Genomic DNA, 17,680 nt, shown 5'->3' on the forward strand with positions numbered 1-17,680 from the left:
AACTTAAAACGCATTGTTAAAAGGATTATTTTGAAAGAGCATTTGGGTGACATTTAAAATGATCAACAGTAAGAAATATGTACTGTATATAATATTTGAAACCTTAAAACATACAAATCTATAGTAAACACCTTTCTGGAAGGAATTTACAATGTGAAAATGCAGTTAGGAGAACAACTTTTGTAAATAGAATACTATATCAGGACAAGTAAGCATTTTTATTTTTTTAATCAATGAAACCCAAAAAAAACACTTGTAAACATACAAATCCTTAATAAACACAGTTTCTGACACAAATTCACGCTGGAAATCCAGTTTCAAAGATTACCGCCTTCAAATGCCGTAACTACATTCAGAGGCGCAACAGCGCAGTAGGATTTGCATATATAACAGCGGTACTTAGCAACAGCGCAAATAAATACAATAGGAGCTACAGTGCAACACTAGTGGTAGCAACTACACAACTTTAAATACAATTAAAGCTGCATACAACAATAGTGAACCAATTGACTCTTGCAATAAAGCAGCTATTGTTAACGTGGTCAGGGGGAGGGGGGGGGGGGGACAAGTAGTTATTTTTACAAAAGATCGCGAGGTATAATAAGTAGATTGGTGTGTAACGATGAATCCAATTATTTCGCTTACCAAGGATTGAACAGCTCTCCACTCGCAGGAGTTGGGAAATATTAGGAGGGGTGAGTACCGGTGGGGGGGGGGCGGTGTTTACAAAATAAGCTCGGTCTTCGGCTTTGTCGCAGTTCCCGACTCATTGGATGCCGCCATATTGTTCTTTGCCAATTAGGCTGGCAACAATGCCAGGTCCGCCATTGGCTCGATTGTTGGATATTGTAATGTCCCCAATTACGTTACAAAAGTGTTTTGTAATTGGGCATTTCTTTTGAAAGCCGCGAGTAATTTTGTTCGAAGCTTAATTATGTGTTAATTCATAATTAACTTTTCATATGGAAATTGATGTTGGTTTATAAACGTAAATTGGATTTGTAGGATCTCATGTTCAATATGAAATTTTTTACTGTTTTATTGAGTTAAATGTTTGTCCCTTTTGTGAATGCATTAGTTAAGTAGGCCTATTTTGTAGTACTAGTGTATTTATTCTTTTATTATATAATTTAAATATAGTTAGGCTTAGACAAGTTAAATATAATTAAATTAGCTATGTATTTGTGCATTTTTTGCACTTGACATTTTTAATGCCTAATCCAATTAATTAAAAACCAATGTATCTTAATAATGAATCAAAGAATACTAGAACATGTTAAGTCAATATGTATATGACACATGCATATTATTTTACAATACACGTCTCATCGAGCATAGCCGAAATTGCGATTTGAATTGTTCAATATTACGGTTTCATGGATTTTTAACTGCTTTACTTAATCTGAGATTATAATAAATTTTACTCAACGGAATTTTTCGATGATAATGTACCCTACATTTAACTGTACTCTATTTTTTCTGTATACGAATATTATCGTAATTCAGATGTTTTTGGCTCATGTTACAAAAAGAAATAATACTTGAATTTTGGATGACTTTTACAGTTAAAAATCTTCCGATTATATCTATTTAGGAAGGGTGCAATAAACAATTAATTAATCTTATAACAGAGACTACTCTGTACACTAACACGGATCACTGCAATAATTTGGAAATATTCACAGTTTTAGATAGAAATACAAAAACAATAAAACTCTGTCAACATACTGTCGCCATCGATGCACTTTTTTAATACCTACATTAATACTTTTTAATACTTTTTTCACTCGCACGTGGTTTTCGTGGACTTTGTGTTTTCGTCCAGAATTGTGGAGAAATAGGTATGAGAGAAATATATACCGGTATTTATAATATCGTCGAAAATATGTTCACATATGTATTGGTTAGTGTTTACGTATAACTTCGGGCGAATTATCAGAGAAATCTTAAAGAGAAAGAAATCCGAATCTCTAAAATGTTTTGGGTATGCTAGGAAACAAACTCGTCCTTCTAGAACCGAAGTGAAAGACACTGACTATTCTCCTACCTTCTTTGTACCATATAACCCAAATTAAAATATATTATGTTTTTATTAAATGTAACCATTGTATTAACACGATCAACAACCCAATCTATAATGAATTAGAGGTGAATATTACTACTAGTCAGTTATAACCTACCAAAGTATTTTGTTGTGGAACTCCCTAGTAGAACTCCCCCTAGTAGGGGATGGATTCCCCAACACTCCCTCGCTTATCCCCCGTTTTCCCGCGTCCCTGCTCGCATTTTTACACACCCCTCACCAGCTGTCGTCGGGGGATATGGAATGCTTCCACTTTCCACTTCGCTGTGTTTCGGATCGACAAGTGATCAAAATACCCTCATCCTACTGAATATACGTAGTGTGAGGCCGGTATAAGTATATGGTGGGTTTTACGTAAAGAAACACAAGTACGGGTATTCTAGATTTTAAAAATGTACAATCGTACAGTAATTTAAAATATGATATTAATTATACGGGATAACTAATATAATTAGAGGATTGTATGATTCTCATCTCTCTTTTTCATTACAGACTGAAACAGATTTAAAGGGTTTCTGGTTGTTTTACCATGTTTCCTCTTCAGAATTGTGTTAGCATTTTGTCTGTTACGTTGTTTATTATATTTAACGCGAGTTTGTATCATAAACAGATAACTATTGCACAGTTGTGCATATATTTATGATAATGTTTTGTGGATTTTTTATAATTATAAGATGAAAACATTATTCAGGCATGATGCTCACTGATATACGTCAGAACCTTTAAGTAAGGTTGTGTTAGGTTAGGTTAGGAAGATTTTGTTATTTAAACTAATTAAAATCATATTTGAAAGTCGATTCATCGGTGTAGTCGGTATGATACGAAAGTACCAACAACATTTGGTCAAATCCAATAGTCTTGAATAAAACACAAGCTATCATAAAGTTTTTTAGTTTCGGATCAACAGACTAATTTTATATGTTTTATTCTTTTCCACCGTTCTTCAAACAATGTCGTTAAATTAGACGGTCACAATGAAAATCCCTTTAATAGACAATACTGAACAGTTAAAACTTGTATTTCCTGAAATGACATAATTAACGTCGAGTATATTGTACTACTGACTGTACCGACAACAGATCTGCTACAAGACATCACCCTCGACCGCGCGCGCAACCCCCCAACCCCATTCGATATTTAGGGGAGAGATTCACCGCTAGATTAAAATCTGGCCAAATTATACTGGATGTGTATTTTGATATAAAAAGCGGCGCCGAGGGCGAGAGGCGATCAAAATGGCGGCGAGGGGTTCACCCCCCCCCCCCCCGTTGTATAATCCCCTAACCTCAGACCGGGTTAACGCATTACCTTCATCTCTTTGTTTCTGTTGTCTAGCTACGGTAAACAAAGCGTGAGTTTACTCTCTTATACTGGGTCTTGTTTAACATCAATTTGTTGGATACACATTTATTTAACGCATTTCGTAATATTTGTAATATTCCTTCTGATTTTTCTTTATGCTGAAATGTTGGCTATCTGCCTATCAATTATTGAGGTGGGGATTCCACTTAGACTATGTATTTTAACACATATATGAGTGAAGGATGAGTGTAGTGTGGAGTGTAATGATTTATGTAGCTATTTTACGGAACCAATGGATAAAGTTTAAGTTATGTAAGAGTAAGACCGAGCTAAATGATTTTAAATGCTGTGTGTGTAATATTTTTGAAGAAATTTCGAATGGAGGAATTGATTACTTCGCAAAAAGAGCAACATTAAAAGTCAACAAGAAATAATTGTAAATTTATATAAGATAATCATAATAATGTAATACTTGTTATAGTCTAAACATTTGAATAGTTAGAGGCTATGTAGGGCCCATGTATAGATAGAGAGAACTACAAGTTACAAGTTACTTACAAGTTAGTAAGTTAATTCATTATTTTACGTATAAATGAAAATGTAGACTATATAAAAGCAACATCACTATTTTATCCACTTATTTTAACAATGTAGTGCAAATATTAAATACGTACCGTCTATATAATGTAACTGATTCATTGACTTGGAAAACAGACATTTACGAAACATCATTATTTATTGAAACAGTTGCAAAAGAAAGTTGGAGTAGTTAAGAAAGCCGAGGATCTAAAACACTGGATTACCGTGTGCGTAGTGTTTTGTCCATAAATACTTAACACGAATAATTAATCAGTGCTGTATCCATAGATATGTTGTTATTTTATATCTATAGTTGTACCCCCCCCCCTTCCCCAAGTAGACCGTTGAACTGTCATACTGGACAGTTGACATTGACAGACTTGAGGGGGGGACATGTCACCAGGAGTGGACGACCCCCCCCCTTCTACCCCTTCAAAGACCACTCGAGGACCGGGAAACTGCTTAAGGGCCTCCATGCAAATCACCCTTTCAGACTTTTTGTTGTTATTTGTTAGGGAATTTTCAACCACTCATTTCCTGTTTTTCGCATCGTTAGAGAATCTTCTCGCACAAAGCTCGTTACTTAATCCAAGCTAGGTTTGAATAATTAAGATCTCACTACAGTATTTGAGTTTACACCGAGCAGGACTTCGGATTACGTAATCATTTTTTGCGATTTTTTTACATTTACACTACGAATATTAGTAAATGAAGCAATGTGTCGTTTACACAGTTCCGCAAACGTCGATGATATCTTTGACTTATAGAACTATAAAGACTTTTAATTCTCATGTTAAAGCTACAATCATTGAGAGTTTAAAATGGACATTGATTGAAGCAATCGACATAGTGAGCTAATATGAATGATTTTCATACCGTGTGTTACAACCTAAGCAAAATTAAACTGAAGCGTTAACTTGTGTAAAATGTATCTTTGTATCTATTATGTCACATTAACTAACTCAGTCACAAAATCTAAGGAAGAATTTTAAATTTATAACTGTAGAACATTTACTAAGTAGTCCATTCAACTATGTTTCTTTTAAATAAAAAAAATAGCTACAGCACATCTAGGTCTATTTAGATGGAATGTCTGCTTCAGTATCCACTAGTCAATGTAAAAACAATCAGTTTAAGGAGTAACTGAAAAACACTTAAATAAAAGCCAACTGAATTCAAGGTGATTTATTTTAATGCATTATGGTGAAGTATGAAGTAAATTAAATTCAAAGTGATTAGATGGTAATATGATGCAACAAGGCGGACATGACGCTACACGCACACACAGACGCACCTACACACACGCACGCACGCGAGGGCTGCGTCATGCGTCAGCACGTTTACTTAACACTTTAACAGGTCTAAGCCATTTCCATCTCGTTTTGAAATTAACTCGTGTCGGCTTCCATTATGATAAAATCTCACATCAACATAGCATACACGTTATGTTTACTTGTTATATCTCGTTGGGATCTTGTAATATTAATTACTTAATTTGCAATTATTAGAATTTGTATATTGGGTATGGAGTTTGAGGTTTTTTACAAACAATAAAAGAAAAACGTGTGCAACCCAATTGCCATCAATGATAGAACATTAATTTATTAAACAAAATATTGTAATTTCATAAACCTGTAATAAATAAATGTTGCGCCCTTCATGGAAATGAAAATAGGCAGAGTAATTTTTTGGACAGTGGACCTAGGTTACACCAAAAATTAAATCAAACCAACTATGTGATTGAAGACGACGTATATTGTTGGGCATATATATTGTACAGAATGCAACCTATACGACATTGGCTAGACCATATATGTGGTAAATGAGAGGAATGGAAGTTATAGTAGGAAAGAGAATGAAGGCAGCGTAGATTCTGTTTGCATTTACATACAGATCAACAATAATTGTGAGACATTAGAGGGACAAAAATATCACTTGGTACTGTAGAAATTCCATAGTTGTAATACAGCGGATGGAATCTAAATGTATCACAGCCAGATTGCACACCATATGTTGTGTCAGGTTGAAGATTGAAGATGAAGAAAGAAATGTGTGTTTTACATGGTTTTACTTCGATCGCTGGTGTAAAAACTGTAGATAGAAACAAACAGTCGGATCACTAGTCAAAGGTTGTGGGAGGTTGAAGGTTGAAGGTGAGTCTAAATGCGTGATGACCACGGTAGAGTAGATATATCGCAGGTCAGAGGTTATAACAGGTTGAAGGTGTAAGGTAGGAGGTGAAGGTGGCTTGTGTTGTCACATAGGACTACTGTCGTACTAACTGTAGATTGTCATAGGTTATAGGTTGTGGGACATCGAAGGTAAAGGTATGTGGTGTGGACCAATTATGCACAAACTGTAGATTGGATGTATCGCAAGTCAGAGATAATGACAGGTTGAAGGTTGAAAGTGAAGGCGTGTGGACCAATGTTGTACAAACTGTAGATTGGATGTATAGCAAGTCAGAGATAATGTCAGGTTGAAGGTGGTAGGTGAAGGCGTATGGGCCAATGTTGTACAAACTGTAGATTGGATGTATAGCAAGTCAGAGATAATGTCAGGTTGAAGGTGGTAGGTGAAGGCGTATGGGCCAATGTTGTACAAACTGTAGATTGGATGTATAGCAAGTCAGAGATAATGCCAGGTTGAAGGTGGTAGGTGAAGGCGTATGGGCCAATGTTGTACAAACTGTAGATTGGATGTATAGCAAGTCAGAGATAATGACAGGTTGAAGGTTGAAGGTGAAGGCGTATGGGCCAATGTTGTACAAACTGTAGATTGGATGTATAGCAAGTCAGAGATAATGACAGGTTGAAGGTGAAGGCGTATTGGCCAATGTTGTACAAACTGTAGATTAGATGTATCGCAAGTCAGAGGTAATGACAGGTGGAAGGTTGAAGGTGGTAGGCGAAGGCGTGTGGACCAATGTTGTACAACTGTAGATTAGATGTATCGCAAGTCAGAGGTAATGACAGGTTGAAGGTGGTAGGTGAAGGCGCATGGGCCAATGTTGTACAAACTGTAGATTAGATGTATCGCAAGTCAGAGATAATGACAGGTTGAAGGTTGAAGGTAGTAGGTGAAGGCGTGTGGACCAATGTTGTACAAACTGTAGATTAGATGTATCGCAAGTCAGAGGTAATGACAGGTTGAAGGTTGAAGGTGGGAGGTGAAGGCGGCGCGTGTTGTCGAAGCCCCGCGGGGAGTCAAGCCGTATTACCGCAGGTTAAGGGCCCAACTATCGGGTTACCCCACAATATCGCCTTAATGGGTTGACATTACACACCCCTCACTAGCGGGGCTTTACCAAAACAACTGCATTGTTGCCTACACAAATACTCTTCTCAGATTTAGCCAAGATTAATCCCTGGCGTTATAGAGTGTAGGAGTTTTGCCAACGGGTATCAGGTAGAAAGGGTCCCCATCCATGAATTCCACATACTGCGGAGTTTTGCCAACGGTTGTGGGTTGAGCGAGAGCGATTACACGTGACCGTGAGAGTGGCTTCCGCTAGGGGTGGACAAACCAGGCAGGATGCTGACTGTATTCAAAGTAATGGAGTTATGCACCTCTGACTGTGAAAGGAAATGTATTGAATTTTTAACCTAACCTAACCTAACCTAACCTAACCTAACCTAACCTAACCTAACCTAACCCACTGCGACAAGAGCATAACTGCCAAGCGTAGACAACCCTGACAATCGCTCTCCCTCCCTCCGTCACACTCTTTCTCCCACCACCACCGTTGGCAAATCTCCGCACCAAGAGGTGGCCGAAGGCATCCCCCCCATCTACCTGACACCCGTTGGCAAAACTCCGGTTCCCGGCGTTATATCTCTGTGGAACTCGTCGGGACATTGTGGCAGTTAATGGACGGTACTTATCTATCAGTATTTATCAGTAAAAAGCACCCACTAGCAATACACGATATCAGTGACATTAGTCATTTATACATTTGCAAGTAATAAATAACAGTGTAATTAAAATTTTCAGGCTAAATATTTCCTGTCTTGTTAGGAAACTGGACATCAAGGAGTATAATTGCCAAAGACAAGACTCTCAGGAATCAGGATATAAAGAAATATGTAATTTTCCCCACGTTATTGCTTTGACGTATGCTGAGAACTGGGGGATGCATTCTTGAATATGAACTTAAACAACTAGGAAAACGAGAGGTCCAGAAGACCAGGCACTTGTTTCTGCATGTAGACAGTCCACTAAACCCCTTTGTGGTTACTGTCATAGGAAATGTGAGAGTTTGGCAGTCTTTGTAAAAATAATCTATGAATTCAGACTTACTTCTGTAAACTGTACTGATTGGACATGATATGTTTTGGATACTCAAGAAAACTACAATAAAACGCAACCTTAGGGCAGATTTTTTCACATTACTAGTGTGATGTACGAGGCATGTTTTTTAAGTAAGTACCGTTTTTAAACTTCTCCGTTCCAGCGCTGCGATTGGTATTTTGGACATTTGCGCTGTATATGTGCATCTATTGGCAAGCCCTAGCTGGAAATTCGACAACAATCGGCCGTGTTTACATCCAGTATCGAGCATTCAAAATGGTGCCACCAATTGAGACTGCCGCCGACTGTGAAGTGCGCGCTGTAATTAGATTTTTAAGTGCTAAAGGTGTGAAATCCATTGAAATTTATCGACAGATTAGTGAGGTGTATGGCGAGAACATTTATGAGTGACGGAATGGTACAAAAGTGGGTAAGGGCATCTAAAGACGGCCCCACCAACGTTCATGATGAGCAACGCACTGGGTACTATGGGGACAGTGGGTAGACCCTTACTGCGCCAGGACTAAATAATCTCTCTCTAGCAAACGCCCTTACTGCGCCAGCACTAGTCCAGGTAGGCGAGGGGGCGCCTTCTGGTTAATCTACCCATTGGAATTTGGGATGTAAACAAACCACACACCCTTACGCACCATTGTTATTCCGAATGTAAACAAACATCACAGCTTTCGTTATTTGGAATTCATATTTTCAACTTTGTTTTCCCCACTTATTATTGGTCACATATTTTTACATTTACGTATTTGATCCCCCTCCTGAAATAATTTCAGTTGTTCGTTAGTTGTCAACGTGAGGAGTTGTAGTTGTTATTTTGTTTCAATGTGTTTTTAGTTGTTGAGTTTCGTTTTGTTAGCGTTTTATTTATTTACTAGTTGAAACCCGTCGAAATCGACGGTTACTTTCACGGCTTACGCTAATTCATCTAACTGCGATAAATTGAGTGAAATTATACATATTTTGAGCATTTAGCATTGTTTAAAGAGTAATAAGTGTAAAAACAATCTATATATTAATTACGTAAGCCGATTCTTTGCGTCAAAATTGTGGGCGACTGAGTTGTCGTAGAACGACGGGAGAGGGCTCAAATTAAAGGTCTCGATCCCGTGACGGCGGGAAAAATAGTGAAATTCCCCAAATTTTAACACAAAATTAGATATAACGTCAAATGTTCTCCATAAGAATAGCATTAGAAGTCATTTACTGCTGATTTCTGTTTAGTTCAATACAGCTGATCGTGATTTATTATCAAGCCAGTAAGCAATATGAAATTTCTGGATTATTCATTTGCCAGAATTCTGCAATGTACTGTATACTATTACTAGGTGGCGTTCGCAGAGGCATCCACAAAATTGAGCGGAGTCATCAAGGGATTATATTATATTCTTTTGGTCATACTGCAGTAATACCAGTCGTTTTTAATGCATGCGTTGCGGGTCTAAAGTAGCATTTTTACTCTTTAGGAAGTAAACATAGTTTTTATCCTCTATGGAGTAAAAATCTGCTGTTGTCAACTCAGTTGTAAATTACTATTATAAACGATTGCATGTATCGAAATAGGTATCGATTCGTGCTTCGTAATTATTTTAACCTACAGTCTACAGTCTCTTCCCATAGTGTTTTAGCATTGCAGATACATTAATCCATTCCCACACTCAACACGCTCACCTTTACTACTTCCTTCACCACCCCCTAGGTCGTGGACCTATTTCCCCCTCTTCCCATAGCATTTTTGGATTGCAGATTCATTAATGTAATTGCCAAAGACAGTTCCCACACTCTGCACTGCAAGCCTTACTACTTCCTTCACCATTTCCTACGTCATAGACTTGTTTCCTTACCTCCTCATAGCATTTTTGGATTAAAGATACATCAATCTAACTGCCATAGACGGTTTTCACACTATGCTCATACTTTACTACTTTCTAAGCCATTTCCTACATCGTGGACCTGTTTTCTTCACTTTCCATAGCAATTTAGTATTTTAGATACGTTAATCTAATTGCCACAAACATTCCCCACAATCCGCACTGCTAGCCTTTACTACTTCTTTCACCATTTTCTATGTCGTGTGGATGCTTCCATCCCTTCTCATAGCATTTCAGCATTGCAGATACATTAATCTAACCGCTACAAACGGTTTCCAGTTCCCAAACTCCACACTGCTCACCTTACTACTTCATTCACCTCTTTTTACGTCGCGGACATGTTTCCCTCTCTTCCCATAGAATTTTAAGATTGTAGATACCTTAATCTAATCGTCATAAACAGATCCCACTCTCCGGACAGCTCAACTTGACTACTTCCTTCACCATTTCATACGTCTCGGACCTTTTCTCTCCCTTCCCATAGCATTTAAGGATTGCAGATCCCTTAATCTAATCGTCATAAACAGTTCCCCCACTCCAGACTGCTCGCATTTACTACTTCCTTCACCACTTCCTACGTCACGGACCTGTTTACCTCCCTTCCCATAGCATATTACGATTGCAGATACCTTAATCTAATCGTTATAAACAGTTCCCACACTCCGGACTGCTCGCCTTTACTACTTCCTTCATCACTTCCAACATCGTGGACCTGTTTTCCTCCCTTCCCACAGCATTTTATGATTGCAGATACTTTAATCTAATCGTCATAAACAGTTCCCACACTCCGGACAGCTCGCCTTTACTAATTCCTTCATCACTTTCTACGTCGCGGAACCGTTTTCCTCCCTTCCCATAGCATTTTATGATTGAAGATACTTTAATTTAATCGTCATACACAGTTTCCACACTCCGGACTGCTCGCCTTTACTACTTCCTTCACCACTTCCTACGTCGCGGACCTGTTTCCCTCCCTTCCCATAGCATCATAGGATTGTAAATACCTTAATCTAATGGTCATAAACAGTTCCCACTCTCCAGACTACTCGTATTTACTACTTCCTTCACCACTTCCCACGTCACGGACCTGTTTACCTCCCTTCCCATATCATTTTATGATTGCAGATACCTGCTTAATCTAATCGTCATAAACAGTTCCAACACTCCGGAATGCTCGCCTTTACTACTTCCTTCGCTACTTCTTACGCCAAAACCCTGTTTACCTCCCTTTCCATAGCATTTGATGATCGCAGATACCTTGATCTACTCGTCATAAACAGTTCTCACACTCTGGACTGTTCGCCTTTTCTACTTCTTTCACCACTTCCTACGTAGCAGACCTGTTTTCCTCCCTTCCCATAGCATCATAGGATTGCAAATGCCTTAATCTAATGGTCATAAACAGTTACCACACTCCCGTCTGCTCGCCTTTACTACTTCCTTAATCACTTTCTACGTCGCGGACCCGTTTTCCTCCCTTCCCATATAATTTTTAGAATGCAGATACCTAAATCTAATCGTCATAAACGGTTCCCACACTCCGGACTGCTCGCCTTTACTACTTCTTTCACCACTTCTGACGTCGCGGACCTGTTTCCCTCCCTACCCATAGCACCATAGGATTGTAAATACCTTAATCTAATGGTCATAAACAGTTCCCACACTCCGGACTGCTCGCATTTACTACTTCCTTCACCACTTCCTACGTCACAGACCTGTTTACCTTCCTTCCCATAGCATTTTATGATTGCAGATACCTTAATCTAATGGTCATAAACAGTTCCCACACTCCAGACTGCTCACCTTTCGTACTTCCTTCACCACTTCCTACGTCGCGGACCCGTTTTCCTTCCTTCCCATAGAATTTTAGGAATGCAGATACCTAAATCTAATCGTCATAAACAGTTTCCACACTCCAGACTGCTCACCTTTAGTACTTCCTTTAGCACTTCCTACGTCTACATTAATATTTTATATGTGTAGAATAATATGATAAAATGTAGGAAAAAGTTGTGAAAAAGGCAGACACCAGCCCGTACAATAGATATAAGATAGTTCAATAAGAAATAATTTAAGAATTGCTGTCATAAAAGTATTTCCCACTGTTTTCGTAATGGAACGTTATATTGCAAAACATGACATGATAAAGAAGAAAATCAATTTTAAAATCGGAAAATAACATTGCAAATACTTATTTGGTAGAATGCATTAACTCCCAATAAATGTGTGTTGTTTGAAATACAATTTAAAAATGAACAGCTGTTTCATTAAAAAGTATTATTCACATGGCCAAAATGTAAACAACTCTGTAGAGGGATCTTTTAAGGCTTCTGGGGCAGAGTCCTGAGGGATTTGTCTTAGTTTTTCTTTTGAAAACTCATCTACAGACCAAGTCCTTTCTTTGGATACCTCTACCAAGTTTCTACGCCAAGCCGTTCTCTCAAATTAGTGGGGACAAAGTTTCCAATTAAATATTTAGACTCCCCCATGTTAAAAAATCCGTCCATTATTAATGGAGGAGTAGTGTTTCGTAGAAATCGCCTTCAACGTATTATATATAAAAATTTGAATTAAAGTGTTTATTTTGTAATCATGAAGAAAATTTTGAGTGAACGGGGAAAACTTTGATAGTGTTGTACGGATATACTTATAGAAATATAGTTACGTCAAATTTACGTTAAATTTTATTCAATTATATTTTATTATACCAACAACCAGAAGCAGATATTAATATTTGGATCAGCATTGTTACTCAAGTTTTTATTTCATAAAATAGATTGAGTATTGAAGTAATTTGTTTTAGCACAAAATACAGTAGGTATTATGATTGTATAAGTCACAGAGTGTTTATAAATAAGTGGATAAATAAGTTTGATTTGATTAACACACTGAATTTAGGTATACGGTATCACACTGAATGAACTCTCAGACTCATTATTACGACAGTTTCTCTCAGGACTATTATTACAAAGAAAACACCGCTCTGGCGCAGTACAGTTCTGATTTTAGGGGGTAGATTTAAGTGCTGGCGCAGTGAGGGCCTTCTACCTACTGTCGGGGAAATAAATATGTGCACTCGAGTTTGAGCCTAAATATCTCTGAGATGAATTATCCGATTTTGTTGAAACAAAAATTAAATGTAAGCTTGTTTAAATACATTTTACGTGGTAACAATTTAAAAATTTTCCGTTTACCAGAAAAATTTATATAGTTGAAAGATCCTAAAAAGTACCGGTTTTTAAGGAACTCTGCACTAACACTGAACTTTAAAAATTAATTGTAAACAAACCACTGAGCCAATCTTTCTGAAATTTTTATGGCTTATTGGTAGGTTTATTGTTAACATTTCCATGCATTTTAAAATTTTTACTCACAAAAGTTTTTATGCTGCTGTTAATTTTTAAAACCTATGCTAACATCGTTAATAAGACGCTAAAAATTTCGTTCAAAATACCATCGTGTTTGTCGTGACACAAGAAATAACACCAATATAATAGATTTATAATGCGAACAAAGGTGTTTTTTAAACAGATTTATATTTGTAAACAAAAATTTCTCCCGCGACTGGCAGCGGGCCGCCTGGTGTGTGTACGATATTTCCCAGCCGGGCGGGAGCGCGGCGAATCTGCGACGTTGCCGATGTGTACCTGGCCAGTGGCCACCACACTGACATTGCATCGGTAGCCTATTCAATCATGGTAAACAACTTTGAAAATCAATATTTAGCTTCTGCCTTAATTTTTCGATCGTTGGAAACATTTTTTGCACGTAAAAATCATATAAGTACCTTCGTATCGCTCCCACGGTAAATTGGTCCACATTTATCCTTGTTCCGATGTTAAAACAATTGGCCACATGATCATACACGGGATAACGTTTGTCACCGCACTTTTCTTTTTCCACATGAAAGAAACAAATCGCACTAACTATCATCTGTATTTCACCATCGAAAAAATTCCGGCGAGGAGCCATTTTCGAATGGATGTTACCGACCGGTGTAAAAATCTAAGACGAACTGGTTAGCTTGGTTAGTCATCTCTCATAGCGACCATAGTTCAAGAAAGGTGGGAGCTAATGTTTACATTCCATTACTCATCGGATATTCCAGCTTAACGCAACACTTCCCGGAAAGGGTGATGACCGCTCCGATTTCTACTCTCAGTTGTATATTTAAAAGTGGCAAATTAAAGAAACCATAAAAAAAATACTGGTGGAAAATATTTACTTGGCATTTAGCTGTTATAATTTATTAACTAGCTCAATCAACACAAAACAGTTGGCTTGTTGCTTGTAATACAAAATTAATTTTTCATACCACCAAAGTTAACTTATTATAATGTATTTGTTTCATGACTAGTTAATTAGAATATTTTGTTAGTAAATTTATGTAAATTTCAAACTAAATATTGATATACACAGTTGTTTGCCGTGAGTTAATACCGATGCAATGTCAGTGTGGTGGCCACTGGCCAGGTACACATCGGCAACGTCGCAGATTCACCGCGCTCCCGCCCGGCTGGGAAATATCGTACACACACCAGGCGGCCCGCTGCCAGTCGCGGGAGAAATTTTTGTTTACAAATATAAATCTGTTTAAAAAACACCTTTGTTCGCATTATAAATCTATCATATTGGTGTTATTTCTTGTGTCACGACAAACACGATGGTATTTTGAACGAAATTTTTAGCGTCTTATTAACGATGTTAGCATAGGTTTTAAAAATTAACAGCAGCATAAAAACTTTTTTGAGTAAAAATTTTAAAATGCATGGAAATGTTAACAATAAACCTACCAATAAGCCATAAAAATTTCAGAAAGATTGGCTCAGTGGTTTGTTTACAATTAATTTTTAAAGTTCAGTGTAAGTGCAGAGTTCCTTAAAAACCGGTACTTTTTAGGATCTTTCAACTATATAAATTTTTCTGGTAAACGGAAAATTTTTAAATTGTTACCATGTAAAATGTATTTAAACAAGCTTACATTTAATGTTTGTTTCAACAAAATCGGATAATTCAGTTCAGAGATATTTAGGCTCAAACTCGAGTGCACATATTTATTTCCCCGACAGTAGACCCTCTGGCGCAGTAAGGGCGCCCCGGGGGACAGTGACGCTGCCCAGTGCGTTGCTACCCACTTTTGTACCATTCCGTCACTCATAAATGTTCTCGCCATACACCTCACTAATCTGTCGATAAATTTCAATGGCTTTCACACCTTTAGCACTTAAAAATCTAATTACAGCGCGCACTTGACAGTCGGCGGCAGTCTCAATTGGCAGCACCATTTTGAATGCTCGATACCGGATGTAAACACGGCCGATTGTTGTCGAATTTCCGGCTAGGGCTTGCCAATAGATGCACATATACAGCGAAAGTGTCCAAAATGCCAATCGCAGCACTGCAACGGAGAAATTTAAAAACGGTACTTACTTAAAAAACATGCCTCGTAGTAACAACAAACCAGGACGATTCCAGGTTTGTCGTTTTCTGACTTTTTCGTTGTCAGACTTTGGCGTTGTCTGACTTTATCGTTGCCCAAGTTTTCCGTTGTCCGACTTTGTCATTGTCGCGAACTAGAGCCATGTCTTGTGTTTACATTGGAAAGTTAAGACTGGATATGTGCTGTAACACTAAGCAATAGAACAGGTTGCTGTGAAATTCGACTTATACCCCACGGGTTACCGTTCAAAATCAGAATCGCTCAATACGTGCAACGCGTTCTAGTTGACAGGACATTTTATCTCCAAGAGCAGACTACAGAGTAGTCGATTTAAATAAAACTTAATACTAAACTTGAGTATAGGAGTTGAGTATAGGAATGACTTACGGAAGGAATGTTGTCATTGGTACAGACTCCTTCGCTGAGCAGACGGTCTCTGATTTCCCAGGCGAAGATGGACGGACATTCCCTCTTGTACTCGGCGATCTTGGAGACGACGCCGTTGGTGGCGACCCGGGGCTTGGATCCGCCGATGGCACGGGGCTTGATGGAACCTGTCTCGTAGTACCTAGAACACAAGGGGAAGTAGCTACGTCAGCCGTGATTTGCTCTCTACAACGATACAGCATGCTACTAAGGTTGACACTCGCTGCTGGGCTACAAACTTCCAAATACCTTACTTGCAAGAGTTGCAAGTCTACTGTGTATCAACAGCAGATGTACCCGTGCTAAACTCTTATGAATCACCCGAAAAATGTTTCATGGGTAAAGATCGCTAACAACTGATTTAAGAACAGTTATTCAAAAATGCTGCAAAACAGTCATGAAGAAATAAGATAGTGGTTGCATGATGTAAGTGACTGTTGATCTCCCTTTTTTGATGTCAAGATAAATTTTGTCTTTTTAAGATGTTTATGGAAACGCACGTACTCTTGAGGTAGTGCTTCTACCGATGGGCGCAATTGATCCACAGACAGTTGCTTGAGAAACCATTCAGACAACCCCTTTTGGAGCTTTTCAATAATGTGAGTCATTTGCAACTTCTTGACATAGTATTTATTATGAAAAGGAAGTGTGACTAGCAATATGTAAACTATATTGAAAATGCAACAGCTATGGATAATGGAATGGTACCACCATTGGATATCATAAGTTATATTGTAGCCTTTTCGCTGTTTGCACTGGGTTGATACCCTACAAGTCAGAGACGTCTTTTATCTTCTTTATTTACCTTCTCAACTATTTAGACTTTTCCTCTCTGTAGTAACCTGATCTAGTATATTCCCCCTTATACTATAGCCAGCACAAAATAACTTTTCAGCTTGGTTATGGCTGTGAACTGACCTGCCGAGTATCTTGGAGACGCAGCCGTTGGAGACCTGCAGTATCCTAGAGATATCGCAGGGCCGGGCGCCGCTGTGGGCGAGCTCCACTATCTTCTGGCGGGTAGAGTCTGGCAGAGGCCGGCCGTTGACGTACACTCCTCCCAGCTGATTGATGCCGGAGTGGCCAGCCGTGGAGCAGCCGAACAGCGAGCTCTGGGAGATGGCCGCCGCCGCACTGCAATGCTCCTCTGGAAGAACAAATGGAACAATAAGTTTATGAAAGCAAACTTTCCACCTCAAAGATGAGCAAATTTTACCTTCAACCTACTGGAACTAACCTATTCTTTTGAACTTCAGAGTTCTTTTTCAACCTGTCATTGCAAGTCAAAATTGTATACAATAAATTCACGAAAGCAAACTTTCCTCCTCAAAGAACAAATTTTACTGACCAAGCCTTCTGAAACTAACCCATTATTATGCACACAGTGAAAACCGTCCTTCCTCTGAAACAAGTCATTGCAAGTAGCATTTGGTACAAAGTTCACGAAAGCAAACTTTCCTTAGTAGCTGTCCACATCAATGCTGAAAATATTTCACTGACGCAGATGATATTTTGAAACTTACTTGTTCTTTTGAACCTGTAAAAATTTGAGTTGACAACTTGTGCGCATGAACTGTTTGATTGAATTTGTACTTCAATAGTATTCTTAGTCAATTGTATGAGTGTATCGTCAACATTTACATACTCAATTCATGTTATTTAATGTAATGCATATAG

The 17,680-nt window shown here is 38.2% G+C and overlaps 1 protein-coding gene across 3 annotated transcripts in view; it reads right to left on the reverse strand.

Moving 5' to 3' along the window:
* Window positions 1-17,680, reverse strand: part of LOC128985074 (paired box protein Pax-6-like) — an 85,292-nt gene that overhangs the window by 39,849 nt on the left and 27,763 nt on the right. For all 3 annotated transcript variants that reach the window (XM_054404451.1, XM_054404450.1, XM_054404449.1), the window contains exons 3-4: window positions 16,922-17,150; window positions 15,965-16,145 (exon numbers count right to left, since the gene is read on the reverse strand). In XM_054404451.1, coding sequence (XP_054260426.1) covers window positions 15,965-16,145; window positions 16,922-17,150 — 410 coding nt within the window. The remainder of the gene's footprint in view (window positions 1-15,964; window positions 16,146-16,921; window positions 17,151-17,680) is intronic.

This window comes from Macrosteles quadrilineatus, unplaced genomic scaffold (genome assembly GCF_028750875.1).
Source record: "Macrosteles quadrilineatus isolate MER2022 unplaced genomic scaffold, UCM_ALF_1.0 Scaffold_2__2_contigs__length_208266976, whole genome shotgun sequence".
Lineage (NCBI taxonomy): Eukaryota > Metazoa > Arthropoda > Insecta > Hemiptera > Cicadellidae > Macrosteles > Macrosteles quadrilineatus.